The 14,542-nt window shown below is 49.8% G+C and overlaps 1 protein-coding gene across 1 annotated transcript; it reads right to left on the bottom strand.

Moving 5' to 3' along the window:
* Nucleotides 1-519: 519 nt before the first annotated feature.
* TAS1R3 (taste 1 receptor member 3) lies at nucleotides 520-9,349 on the bottom strand (the record flags this gene model as incomplete). Its single annotated transcript, XM_084652006.1, is given in 7 exon segments — nucleotides 520-559; nucleotides 561-1,446; nucleotides 2,410-2,530; nucleotides 2,835-3,038; nucleotides 4,575-5,354; nucleotides 6,694-6,994; nucleotides 9,147-9,349. Coding segments are annotated over 7 exon segments (2,535 nt in total).
* Nucleotides 9,350-14,542: the final 5,193 nt, after the last annotated feature.

The following is a 14,542-nucleotide window of genomic DNA, read 5'->3' as shown; positions in this document are numbered from 1 at the left end:
TGGTCAGGACCGGAAATGGATGTACAGAAATAGCACGAGAGAAGCAGGCTGGCTTTTATTTCTGCCCTGACTAGAACCAGGAAATCCTGGAAATCTTTTGAGGGAGCTGGGTCTGGTGAGGTTCCCAGCTCAGATGTGCCGATCCAACAGGAACAGATGCTGCAGAGAAGCATCCGAACCTTAGGATGCTTGCTAAATGGAACCTGTAATGTTGCTGGCTTTATGGAGGTGACTGACTGAGCAATGCTGTGCTTATTGTTGGCCCAAGAGGATATGGGACCTACTATTATTGTCACCTGGGGCATAGTCCTTTAGTTCAAGCATCAGAACCCTGTGATATTTTTTTTTTGAGCTGGAAAGGTTCTAGTCTTCAGTCTACCAGGTAGGGCTGTGTGTGTATTTTTATACAGTAATTGTGTCTTTCGACTGCAGCTCATGGTGTCATTACAAACCAAACCATCCTCGCTAACATTTAAAGCCCTCCCAACTTCTATTTCACAGCAGCCAGAACAGGTCTGGTTAGCGGGAGTCCTTCTCATGAGGCCCCTCCTTGGTGTAACTGGAAATAAGCCACCGTGTTCCATTCGGGCTTAAACAAAAGGATGTAACATTTTGGGAGGTAGTAGGAGGCCAGGAGCCCCAGCGCACACAGCAGCCCGCTGCAGATCTGCGCAGCGGGCTGCTGCGTGGGCTGCACCGTGCTATAGGTGGCAACGAAAGCGATCCAAGTAACAAAGTAGGACAGCATGCTAAATGTTATCCCCCGGGCCATGTTGTACCTCTTGGCAGGGGTCTGCACCATGAAAGTGCAGAGGAAACAGATGAATGCCAGGCTGCCGGTGTAGCCGTGGATCATAATGAAGGCGAACCAGGACTGAACCCTACAACCGATCAGAACCTGGGAGTGCAGCAGCTTGTAATTGCTCGCCGGGATGGCTGGAACCGAGTAGATGTACCAAAAACAGAGCATGCTCTCAACCAGGCAGGCAATGGCGACAACGAGCCAAGCCCTCTTCTGGGTCACCCAGAGCAGGGAGCTTTTGGGACAGCTTGTGAACTCCGTCAGTAAGATGATCTCCAGTGACTTGACTAAGAAGGTGGAGAAGCAAGCGCTGAGGCCCAGGGCGTAGAAGGGCTGCTGGACCATACAGCTGACAACGCTGGGCTTCCCTATATGCAGGCAGAAGCTGAGGCACGTCAGCAAGAGGCAGAGCAGGGCAAAGATGCTCCTGGTGCCCCCGGACGCCTGCACCAGGGGCGTGTTGAGGTTCTTAAGGAAGAGCACTGCTGACAGGCAGGTCAGCACCATGGCGAAGAGCATGAGGACCAGCAAGCCGATGACGAGCGGCTCGTCCCAGAAGAGGTACCTCTCGCTGCGGTCGTAACACTTGGTGCTTCGAATAGGTGACCACTGGTGCTCTGGGCACTCAGTGCAAAACAAATCCTCTGAAAACAAGCAATGAGGAGGGGACGTGAGGCTGGGCACGGCTTTGCACGCCATCTCTCTGGGCTGCAATGACCCTGCTGCAGGCAGCTCGTGATGACGGGTCACCGGCACGGGTGAACGGAGCAGCCGATGCAGTTCCTACAGTCGCCGGAAATATGCAAGCATCTTCAGGGTCCCCAGAGCCTGTGACTAGTCAATCTCCTCCCCTGTCCGCCCCCAAACAAGCCCTGGGTATTTTCCGCTTCTACTCCCCCCATCAGGCAGGCGCCCCTGCTTCCAAAAGACCCGTCAGTTGTGCCACAATGATCATTTTCACCTTCTCACAAAACTAAAAATAAAATCCCGTCATGTCACATAGGCTCGCTCCCGCTGCTTTGGCCCTGCGTTGGCTGTCACCTGAGCCCTTCAGAAGGATGCTGGACAAAGCACTGGAGAATATATCATAGGGAACAATCCTGCACTGGCCAGTAGCAGGGGCAGACCAATAGGCGAGTGAAAGCTGCTCACCCACCCCATGCCACTCGAGCTGTGTACAGGGGCTGCAAAGGTGTCACAAGGTACTGGGGGGAAATTCCCCCACCATGGGGCTGGCATAACCAACCCTGGCCTATTCACAAGTGTAGGGGGTACGCTAGGAGCAGGCCAAGGGCAGGAGCACATGTCTGCAGCCCATGCCACTACAGAAATGTGGAGCTGTGACTCGGCCCTTTGGAGGCTGTAAATAGAGCAGCCCCAGGGTTGCTCCAGACTTATGGTGGGAGCAGCACTGGCCCAGGATCAGGCCAGGCAAAGATGGCTTCAACTCACCTTTGTCCCTCCTCCCCATGGTCTGCATCTTGTACACCAGGCCTCTCAGAGGAACAGCATAGAATTGGACACCAATTTTCCTTAGAGGAAGTTGTGTGACCCTAAAGTCAGCTGGGATATGGGTTATTCGGACAGTTGCTTTTCCCAAGCCTCACCTCTGGTGCCCTGGTAGGTGTTTTCTTCACAGTCGATACAGTCATAACAGCAGAGGTGGAATCCCTTCACTCTCTTAATCTGCCCTGGTTCACACCGCTGAAAACACGTGGATACAGGCTTCTGGAAGATGAACAAAGCCACAGACATTCAGCAGCAGCAGCAGCAATTTGACGGTACTGAACCACACGGGCTGAGTATGGGCACCAATGCCCCGTATTGGGTAGGACCAGAGCTCTGTGTCTGAGTCTCTATACTGCTAAGGAGGACTCTCCTTTAGCTCACACAGCTGGGGTCTGTTTGGGAGCAGGAGGAACTGCTGTAGCCATAAAGTCCTGAGTGGCCACAGCAAGCAAGCTGGGTGGGTAGGTAGGTGCAGCTTTGTTACTGTGTTGTGATTAGCAGCACCTCTGCCCTCACCCTTTACCGTGTTATCCAGGGTGTGAAAACGAATCTGGGATGTGTCGATGCTTAAGGACCCCCGGTAGTCTCCGACGGATATATACTGGAGGCTGTTTTTCTGCCAGCTCCAAAACATGACGTCGTAGCCCTGGTTTGTGCTATGGAACTGGTTCATCTGGAATGACTGGTTATCAAGGGTGAACCGAAGCGTTTTCATGATGTCCAGCAGCTGCAGAGAAAAGGGGAGAAGGCACGATTGGCAGTGGGCGGCGGGAGGCTGAGACACTTTGCCAAGCACTCGCCGATATTGGGTACGTCTGGATTGCAATCGCTGGGTGTGATTGCGGCCCAACCCGATGTAGCAGAGCTAGCTTTCGTCTAGCGAGCTCAGTAAAGCTGTGGCAACAAGCGCTTCAGCCCAGGCTATCCCCACAAGTAATTGCCCAGGGTTTGCGGTGGGTTTGTGTACAACCCATGCTGAAGCTTGCTGCTGTGGGACCCAAGTTAAATCAATTAAGGCTAACTTGGGTATGTCGGCTTCAGCTACAACCACACCCCATGACTACAGTGTATGGGGTGTGTCTACATGGCAGTATTAGCCCAGGTGTCAAACTCAGGCTCAAGGCTAACCCCCCTTCCCACTACACACTCACACTAACCCAGGACTCCGATCCAAGGACCCAGGGCTCCACGAGGATGGAGCCAGGACCCAGGGTTCAAGCCCTATTGCTTTGCAATGTAGACACAGACCCATTTGACTCATGCCCTGGAAGGCCGCCAAAAGTATCCCACAATCCCATGGGCCGACCTTTCTTTGTTCTCTGGATGGTCAAGTTTGGTGGACAGTGACCTTTTCCCTCGCTGCTCCATGAACAAAGGGCTAGTGTGGGCCACGTTTTGGGAGGGCGCTAGGAAATCTAGGGTATAGCTGGTTGGCCCCAGGGTTGCATAATACGGTGCTGGTGCTGGAGCCCATATACAGTGATTCCTAGCTGGGGTTACAAATGAGGGTAGACAGCCCTCTCAAGCCCTAGGTTACCAAACCCAGGGTCTGCTGGCTCAAGTTCTACTAACCCTGGGTTTACATTGCAGGGAGACAGACCTGCTTTGAGTGTGGCAGTGGGCTGGGTATGAATGTCTCATTTTCTGATTGAAATCATTGTCACCTGGGCAGGCTAAGGTAGCAGCCATCAGCTCTCAGGCTTCTGGACATCAGCTGGTAACTGCTGGGCTCAGGAAGGAATCTTCCCCTTTTTATAAAGCATTGATCTAGCATTATCCTTGGTGTGGAACTGACTTGGGGACCTGCTGCACGTTTAACGGCCCTTTACTGCAGTGTGGGGTCGTGTTAATAAATACGCTGTTCCTTTGTAGATCTCAAAGTACTGCTTTCCCGGTTTTAGAGCTGCGGAAACGGGGGCACACCAAGGGCAAGTAACTTGCCTGGAAGTCACCCAGAAGGTCTGTGGCAGAGTCAGGAATAGAATCCAGGTCTCCTGACTCAGAGGCCACTGGACCACATTTTGGCCATTGCCAGAGGCAGGAAACTGGACCTGATGGGCCAATGGCACGATGAGCCGTTATGGCAGATCCTATGCCTGAGTTAAAGGAGTTGGTCAGTGTGGCTCAGGTCACGGGCTCATGTCGGGAGACGGCAAGGGGGATTAATCTTAGTATTTGGAAAAGGACCGATGGGAGAAAGCCGGCAGCGTGACAGATGGGTCGGAGTGGAAAAGCTGCTGCTGAGACTCTGGCCCTCGCTCACCTGCCAGGACTTGACAGTCGCTTTGGGGCACCCTTCCGCCGTGCACCCCAGCGCCTGGTGCAGCGCGTGGGCCACGCTGTACACCGCGACGTACACCGCGTAGGTCTGCTGGTTCTCCAGCAAGTGAGAGATGTCGGGCAGGGAGACGTTGTCGCACTGCCTGCACTGCGGGCCAAGCACCGTAGAGTCGGCGTCGCGGCTGTACTCCCAGGAAGCCCGGCAGAAGCTCTCCTGCTGGACGGATGCGAAGAGGTCAGTGACGTAGTCTTGAAAGCCAGGTACAATGCCTCCCTTGATGGTAAAGCCGATGACTGTCCCGATGGTCTGGATGTTAGGGATGGAGGTGACTATGTCAGACATCACCCAGGCTTCAGTGGCAATCCACACCTTCTGGCTGAAGCCATGACTGATCCACAGTTCCAGCAGGGCCTGCACTGGCTTGTCCACGGAGAAGAGGACAATTACATTCACCTGGGTCTCATTGATGTACTTGATTATTTTCTCCAGTTTCTGGTGATTTTGTGGGGCTGATGGGTCAGCAGGAATCAGTGCCTCATAGGCTATGCAGATGCCCTGGGCTGTGGCCAAGTTGGAGAAGGTGCCTAGGCCTTCACGGCCATATTCGTTTTCGCTCCCAATGGCCACAATCCAGTTCCATTCAAACTTGTTGATTAGCTGCACCAGGGCTTTCGACTGGCTCTTATCACTGGGAACAGTCCGGAAAAAGGACGGGTAATACTCCTCTTGGCTGAGTTTCTCACTGCTGGCTCCGTAGCTGACCTGGAAATGGGAGAGAAACCAGTGTGTCTGGATACGTCTGCACTGGACTGGCGGTATGCAGTATAGTTGTAGCCGTGTCTGTCCCAGGATATTAGAGAGAGAAGGTGGGGGAGGTCATATCTTTGATTGGACCAGGTTCTGTTGGTGAGAGAGAAGCTTTCAAGCCACCCCGAGCTCAGCTTGAGACTCTCAGCAACAGAAGTTGGCCCAGTCAAAAATATTCCCTCCAACATCTTGTCTGGACTGGAGGTATAATTTCCATCTTGGGCAGACATACCTGCGCTAGCTCTGATTGATCTACCATGCTAAAACCAGCAGTGTGGACATGGAAGCGCAGGTTGCGGGCCGGGCTGTCCACCCTGAATACATAACCTAGGATGTCGGATGGGATTGTGCTGGGGGAGGCCAGACCATCCTCCTGCCTGCGCAGCCATAACTGCGCTGCTGTTCATGGTTCTCTAGCTCGTACAGAGCGAGTGTGCATACGTCCGCCCACGCCGGAAATTACCTCTCCAGCGTAGATGTATCCTGTGAGACCAAAGCTGGTCCTGGAGAGAACCACTGGGAGCCAGAACCACCAATTCCAGCCTGTCACCCAGTCCCATTACATCTGATAGCGCGGGGTGCCTAAAAGACGGGTTCAGGGTAAAGGCGTAAGAAGGAAGTAGATTGACTGACTGACTGACTGACTGACTGACTGACTGACTGACTGGGGAGACTGCAGACATGAGGATGAAAATCAGTGACTTTCCCCAGTATGTAAACGCCCACTGCTGGTCATTTCCTCGCTCTGCATTTTCACCCTGCCACCTGTTCAAAGGGGATCTAGTATCAAGAAACTGAGCTTCCCTCTGTAGGCAGAGGGCCTGGGGCCAAGCCCCCTTGATTCCACTGATAGGAATCTAGAGTGCTCAGTACCTCCCAGACGGAGGCCCAAACTGTACCCACGGAGCAGCGTTTAGACCTATTGGATCAACAGCAGCAACTTGTACAGCAAAGCGGCTTCACTCTCCAGAGCAGTCTGCTGGCACCAGCCAGGGAGCTCGCGTGTGATCAGGAAACACACAACCCCTCTGTCTTACTTCGATAGCCCTCTATCAGCGCAGTGTCTGAGCCCCACAGTCATGAGTGCATTTATCCACACGCCCCTGAGAGGTAGCCCCATTTTACAGACAGGGGACTGAGGGACAGAGAGACGAAGTAACTCACCATGTCTGTGGTGGATCAGGGAATTGAACCAGGTCTCCCCAGGCCCAGGCTAGCACTCTAACCACTAGCCTCTCACCCTCTCCGGGCCAAACCCCTATAATGCAAAAGCCATGATTCTCCAAAGACTTACCTGCGGGATGAGAAAGAAGCCGAAGAGCTTGGCTGTAATCAGAGCGAGGTCTGACACATAAGGCCCAATCACAGCTGTTACTCGGGTCTGGTAGTCGGTGTAGCTGCACAGGACTCCGATGCCAGTGCTGCCCTCCCTGGTCAGGAATAACAAGCTGGGCTGTATGACCACCACAGGCTCTAAGCAGGTGTCGTAGATTTCATAGCCCAGTTTTATTCCCGGGAGGAGGGAAGTGGAGTTGTTGATTTTATCGATGGCAAACTTCATCCCTAGAGCCCAGATCAGGCCAGAAGCATATAACCTGCAGGTAGGGGAAACAGCAAAGCAGTGACCTAGAACTGCATGAAGCCAGACTGATCAGTGCCATTGCACTAGGGATGAATTTATTCTATGCTCTTTGAGCTCTCGGCAGCCGTGCATTAGCACAGATGTGCAGACCGGTATAGCTGAGCCTGCCTCTAGCAAATCCGGATTCTACAGGAGATGACTTAACTATCAGCAGAGCTTGACTGTAACCAGGACCTTTGTAAGATTTTGTACCTTCTGCCTGAAGATCTCCAAGCACTAATGAATTCAGCTTTGAAACCCCATTGGGTGGTAGGTAAATATATTCTCTGTATTTCACAGGTGAGGAAACTGAAGTACAGAGCGGGGAAGTGATTCATCCTGTGTCACACACGAAGTCTGTGGCAGAGATGGGATTTGAACCCAGTGCCCTTGACTCCCTATGTGTTAACCACTAGACCATTGTGTGTGGAGTGTGCTGTTGACTTCAGTTCTGTCCTTTACAGTGGGTGGGACACAAGGGTCTCTTTTCCACTCCCTGCAAATGGAGGTGTGTATACATATTGCCATTGTGGTCTGGGCTTGTTGGCAGCCTATATCGTCCCTGTAAATGTGACTAATTTGGGAACCTGACAAAGAAATATCAATCGCAAGTACACAGGTAAAAGCTAGTGTGCAAGATGAATAAATTCTCTAGCTGGAGCTGAGCCCTGCCTACAGCATTCAGCTACAGAGTACTGACTATTGTAGGACTGTATGCTGGGAGATGGGGCTGATTGCTCTGGAGTTGGTGTATGGGCCCCCTGGTGCGCCCCCTCCCTTCCCCCCCCCCGTGTTTGATCTGTGTGAGGCTTGCTTCCTCTGAGGCTGGCTTTTCCTGGGAGTTGACTCAAAGCAAAAAGTAATCCAGAACGCCAGATTTCACCTCAAAGCCTGAAGCAATGAACTGCACCCAAGTCAGCTCATATCTCTGCATGTGGGCTTGTGGAATCTTCTCCAAATTTAAGGGTCCCTTATTAAAATTTCACCCGTTTCACAAAAGTCTGGATTGCCTCTGTGTTCTGAGGCTTTAACACAGCAGGTACTGGCCGAGGAAGAATTTCCTCACTTCTCAGTGATGCCCTTCTTCATGTAGGCTCTAACTCAGCAAAGCACATAAGCACGTTCTTAACTCCCATTGATTTGAATGCCTGCACTGAGAGTTAGTGTCTGCTTGGTGGGTCCTGCCCACATGCTCAGGGTCTAACTGAGCGCCATATTTGGGGTCGGGAAGGAATATTTCCCCAGGTCAGATTGGCAGAGACCCTGGTGGTTTTTCGCCTTCCTCTGCAGCGTGGGACACAGGTCACCTGCAGGTTTAAAGTAGTGTAAATGGTGAATTCTTTGTAACTTGACGTCTTCAAACCCTGATTTGAGGACGTCGGTAACTCAGCCAGAGGTTGGGGGTCTATTACGGCAGTGGGCGGGTGAGGTATCGTCACTTGCAACGTGCAGAGGTCAGACGCAATGATCACGATGGTCCCTTCTGGCCTTAAAGTCTAGGTGCTTAAATGCTTTGCTGAGCAGGGATTGGAACGTGTAAGTGCATAGGGCCCAATCATCCAAAGTGCTGAGCATCCTCTGCTCTGGTTGAATTTGGTGAGAGTGGAGGGTGCTCATCACCTAGCCGGGATCTTTCTTATCCTGGTTTGTAAGCATCTGCCCCCAGTAGGCCTGGTGAGCTTCCCAGCGGGTTACAAATGCGATAAGAAGCCACCATGCTCTGTCAGCGTCCCATGCACGCTTACAGCCCGGTCTAAACCCACAGCATATTGAAACCATCATGGCAGATGCAGCAGAATCCTTTCCGTGGGAACAGCCAAACAGGCCAGCACCATTAAAATCACTGACCAAAGTGTCTTTGGAGGCGAGTGGTGGCATCTGATGCTGGAGTGAATAACATCAGCGGGAGAGTGCCGAAGATTTCCCATTCCAGCACCTGCCATCGCCGTGGCAATGCCCTAGCTCTCTTTCTTCCGAACTCGCCTCAAATGTCGTCCTCTGTGACTAAGACATCAGATTGTTTGCTACATAAAAGCCCCTCTCCCTCTCCCACCCCCTACCCCCGGGGGGTGACCAAAGTCACTGTATGCCAATTAGGATGATATCCTTGACAGACCCCTTCTTACCTGTCACACACGACGACACTGGGCTCCAGTCGCTCGCTCAGGTTCATGGTATTCATTCCAAAAGGGAATAAGCCTCCCAGGATATAATCACCCGGCTTTTTAAACTGAGCAGACATGCATGTGCGTCTGTGGGCCGCGGAGCTGACAAAACTCAGGTACAGCAGCAGGGCTCTAGCCATGGCTTTGCTCTTCTCAGAGCTCATGCTTCTCAGGAAATTTAAAAAGGCCACAGGGAGCAGGGGAGGAAAGAGAGAGAATCTTGCGGTGGCAGGTCCCAAAAAATCTTGTCAAATAGAATTAAAATAGGTGAGAATGACGCAGGCAAATTTGTTTTGCAAAATTCATTAAATAAATAACTCTGTGTTTGGTCCTCGGTAGTCAAATATCCAGCAATGACCTCTGCGTGGGCTCTTCTGCAAACCAGGGGCTTGATCCTGGCTCCCTTCACTCAGTGAGTGGCACGTATTCAGGCCTGGAGTCTCATTGACTTCAGTAGGAAGAGTCTGTATTTGCTTGAGGGAGGCTTGCAGGATCACGTCCCATGCCATAGAGATGATCCAATTTGACTAAAGTTGCTTTACATGACCTCTTTCACAGCGTGAAATTTGCAGAAACTGTCTCCTGTTTGCAAATTTCCCAGACACCTGGATTTGTGTGCTGTATCAACAATGGCTCTTGATGACTGCAGATCATCTTACCCAGAGCGCCTCTGTGCGGATGTAGTGCTTTATACACTGGCCTGATTGAAGCTTGGTGGTGCGAGTGCTCTGCACTTTTCAGGATCTGGCCTTTTAGTAGAGTAAATGTTTGCTTTCCCCAAACAGTGCCTGCTGTACTTTCTGTTTGGGTAACATAGCCCGATACCACGGTGATGGTCTTATACGAGCAGGCCAAGATTTTTCAAAGTGACAAATGATACTGAGTGCTCAGCTTGAGAGATCACTTGATGATTTGGATCACTTGATGATGACCTGTTCTGTTCATTCCCTCTGGGGCACCTGGCATTGGCCACTGTCGCAAGACAGGATGCTGGGCTAGATGGACCTTTGGTCTGATCCAGTATGGCTGTTCTTATGTGAGAGATCTTAGAGGGCCCTACATTTCAGAAAGTGCTGAGCACACACCCATTGAGATTAGGCTCCTTTCAGGGTAGATTGATTGATTTAAATCACTGATTTTAATCATGCTTTAAATCGGCAAGCAGCAAACCTTGATTCAAATAATCTATTTTAGTCTTGTTTTGTATTTGCCCCTGTGTGGTCCTATGGCACCAGGGTACACAATGTACAGTACTCATCACTGCACTGTGCCTGATGGACCTGCTTTGTGTCTAACGGGCAAGCAAAATTAGCCACACATGGTTCTCTGAACAGCTCATTTGTGGGATTTCCCTACTCCAAGTGTATTTACAGTAGACAGTGTCGCTTTGGATTCTGTCAGTGCTAGAGTGGGGAGATTACAGGAACTGGACACTTTCCAAATACCTGTAAATGTGGGGAAACGGCTTTTATTTATTGGAGGATGGAATGGGGCCTGCAGCTAGTGACGGGACTAGGAATCAGGACTTCTGGGTCCTGTCGGTGGCATTGCCACTGACTTAACATATGCTCTGGGAAAAGTCACTTTCTCCTTCTCTGTACTTCAGTTTACCTATTTATAAAACCATTCTAGTCCATCAGAGAAGGCTGTTTCCAAAACCACTCTCATGCAATTTGCAGTGCTTGGTGATTACCCAAAGGAGAGCACTTTTCAATTCCAAAGAGGGCTGAGCAGGGAAGGCCTTATCAATGTACATTGTGTTGCCTGTGATAGATTGGACTGTGTTTAGGCCCATCCAATTGGTATAGCCAGGGAATAGAAAAAACAACTGCTAATTTCTGGTGATTGACAAACTGTCTCCCTGGTGTGTGGGTGAGCTTAGCTGTCAATTTCTGCAGGGCATAATCTTTCAGAAAGACCTTCCTAGCAGCCAACAGGCTAGGGAAGAGGGAGGGTAGGAGAGACCCCAAACATGCAAGAGTTGGGAGGCTTTTAGAGGCGTGGGGGAACAACAGGGCGGAAGGTTGGGTGGGGAAAAGGAAGGATAGAGTTCCTCTTTCCTTGGAGAAGCCCAGAGGAGGTTGAGGCTTCAGAATTATCAGACTCCAACCAGCCAGAGGAGCCCTCACGTGGTGTCCAGGGATTGCATGCTGGTTATGCACCCAGCAGCTGGGAGTGGTGGTGGTGGTGGAGTGTGTAGCGTAGCTGATGCTGGGGGCGGGGTACCTGAACTTGCTGGTGGCTCTCCCCCCTTCATCATTCTTATAGGCCTCTTTGGCAAGGTGAATTTTTCAAGCCCAGGATATGGTTCCATCCACTCCAATAGCCTGATCTTGTTCAAATCCATTCTGAATGAGTAACTGCACAAGCATCCCCTGCAGATGGGAGCAAGCTCAGGGCCCACTTCCACGTTGATTCTGGAGAAGAGGGTTGTGTGTACATTGGGCTATTTTTCTGCGCTGCATTTTTATCTCCGCTCCCTCAAACATCTTGGCCATCAGGCTGCGAGAATGTCTTGTTTTTCATTTGCTGTCGTGGCTCCATTCCGGTGTGAGCAGGGGACTCCTGAGGGGTTCGTGCTGTATGGGCACTGTCTGTTTCAAAGCACCTGATGTTTCTACCTGAAGATGCTCATGCACTGTGGGAGGTGCAATGGAATAAGAGCAGTTAGAGCTGGCAAGGACTATTAGATCATCAAGGACAAGGCAGATTCCCGAGATAGGACCCATCAGCTGCCATTATGCGTGATCTTAGCCTCAAAGCAGAGAAGGCGAGGGCCACTGTTTTGCTTGCAAAGAAAGGAAAAGCAGTTGGTACGTAGGTGTATCTGATGGTGTATGTACGGAAACACGTTGGCATTATGGTTTGAGCAGAGAGATGATGTGAATCTGAAGATCCCACGTAGACTGACTGTTTCAGTAGCTGCGTGATGTACTAGTGTTGCCAAGGGTTTGTTCCGACGCAGGGCAGCGATCGTGCCTATAGGCCCTGGGTGAAGAGGGACGTGTGGAGAACCTGATCCTACACGAGTGAGAGTGTTGCTGGGTGGACCCCATGTTACTCCTGCAAGAGTGAAGTCTGGAGGGGAGTTTATAGCTAAGTGCTGAGGGTCTGGTGCAGAGCACATTGAAATCAATGGAAAGACCTATTTTTGGTGTAGGATCTATCCCTGCAAAGTCAGTGGGGTTCAAGGGCCCAGAGCAAGCTGCAGGATCAGGCTCCTTAGATAACTGAAAGGGCTTTTTGGATACCCTAAGCTCTTTGTGCACCTTGGGGCGAGGGGGAGAAAAGGGATGGCCATAAAAAAGGTTGCCATAGGTGTTGCAATCTGTGATTTAAAGCTCTGTTCTAGAGATTCAGGTGAAATAACTTTCCCAAGGTCAGACAGTAGGTCAGTCTGACAGACAGTAGGTCAGCAGAATTAGGAATAAAACCCAGGTGTCCTAGCTTCCCATCCCCTGCTCAAACCCCTAAGCCATTCTAGTGTAACAGAACAGATGGCCAAACCTCAAAAGGTTCATTGTAGACAGACATGCAAAAGTTCAGAGGCTTAGCTCACCTTCTTGGGTCCATTGAAATGTCACTCCTCTTTTCAAACAGCCTGTAGCATGGTGACAGGTTTGGCTGGGTATTTACTCTCAAACCAGTTTTAGAGAAAATCACTGGCTGGATTAAAAAACACACCCTGTCACCCTCTTCAGTCTACATTATGTTGGTCCCAGGAAAACTGCTAAAGCAGTGGGTCTTCCCCTTTTCCATCCCAGGACCTGGTGCGATACCGTAAGAATGTTGAGGGTCCCTGTCATCACGTCTAGTCATAAGGAAGAGGAACAAGCAATATGTTGAGAACACATCAAAAATAAGGGCAGACATTATTAGGCATTCTGAATAACTTCTCTAGCATTCCCCTTGACAATACAGCTTGGCTTTGACGTGGGAGTGGTGAAATAGTGGCAGAGAAATATAGAATAGTTATTGCTAGAATGTGGAGTAAAACATTAAATGCTGCCATTAAACTCGGTCTTCTCTGGGGACACAGTGTGCTTCTCGCCCATGACAGATGCACTTTCCCTGCCTCAGCTCTTCATTCTCTTTGGGACTTATTATTCCTCCATAACCTTTCAAGTTCATCCCACGGTACTAAATTCATTCTCCAAACTCCTGATTCTTATTTGAGCCTTTTCATCCACAGTGACTAATTTTCTAGCTAACGCACCACATGTTGCATCTCCTGCTGGTTTTCAAATCACACTGGGACAGGAACCCTCTAACTATGTAAAGGTGACCTGCAATGAAAGAATGGTGTGGAACTTATTTTTAAATGAGCTGTGGAATTATGTGCTCAGTGGCCCAGACAGCAGGGATCCGAAAACTTTTTAATTTTAGGTCATCCGATGGCACAGATTTGAGTCTCCTTCAGAATCTTCACTGGAACTTGTCTGGAGCAGAGAGCTAGTCTATACTCCAGGACAGGTAAGTTGTGCAGCTATTTTTAAGTCATTTGGCAAAATTGTGATTTCTTGCATATGGGGTTACTATTTATGTTATCCTTAGTGCAACTCTTCGTGGATCTCTATTCCAGAATACAGTCATTTAGGCACCGAGGCTTATCCTGGGGAGGACAGAAGATCTAAACTGGAGAACTATTGGTTTTAACACTTGAGCTCACTGGTGCACTTCTTACTGGCTCTGCATGCATTGATACTCCATCATGCACCTAGTCTCAAAGCACCAATGAGAAAAGCACCGTTTTCTGCTACTAGACGTTAGAATATGTCTTTCAATAAGTCAATTAGAGGAGTGATACTTGTGCATTTAAATTTAGTGTTTAGCTTGCTGTATGATCCCTATGAAGGTTGACACGGCTGTGAGTTTCCTGAGTACAGTGGGCTGTGTTTTACTGTTTAACTGACATGACTGTAGATCTCTTGGTAAGCTTTCTATGCATCATTCCCTAATCTTCAGTAAAGGGTCAGAATGTAAGTGTAGGAATATATCTAAGGACATGAACATATGGAACAGGCCAGCAGAGAATGATCTGAAATCCTTATATGAGTGCAAAGTCAACTCATTGCTCCAGAAATATATTTTCTTCTCCTTTTAATATTACTGGCTTACTTAGATTATAAATTCTTCAGAGCAGGGACCATCTTTTTGTTCTGTCTGTATAGAGTCTAGCACAATAGAATCCCTAATCATGACCAGCCCCCATATGCAATGGAAATACAATTAATGAGCAGAGTGGAAAGTGAATCATTTTTAAAGTATGTTCAGTAGTTTCATAAGACTAAACTAAGTACACATTCATTCTAAGATAAAAGGAAATTTAGAGCCAAATGGTGCAAGATTAATATGTG

The sequence above is a fragment of the Lepidochelys olivacea genome (assembly GCF_965140295.1).
Source record: "Lepidochelys olivacea isolate rLepOli2 genome assembly, chromosome: 18".
Classification (NCBI taxonomy): Eukaryota; Metazoa; Chordata; order Testudines; family Cheloniidae; genus Lepidochelys; species Lepidochelys olivacea.
The sequence above is the reverse complement of the archived record's forward strand: the minus strand, read 5'-3'. Positions and strand labels throughout refer to the sequence as shown.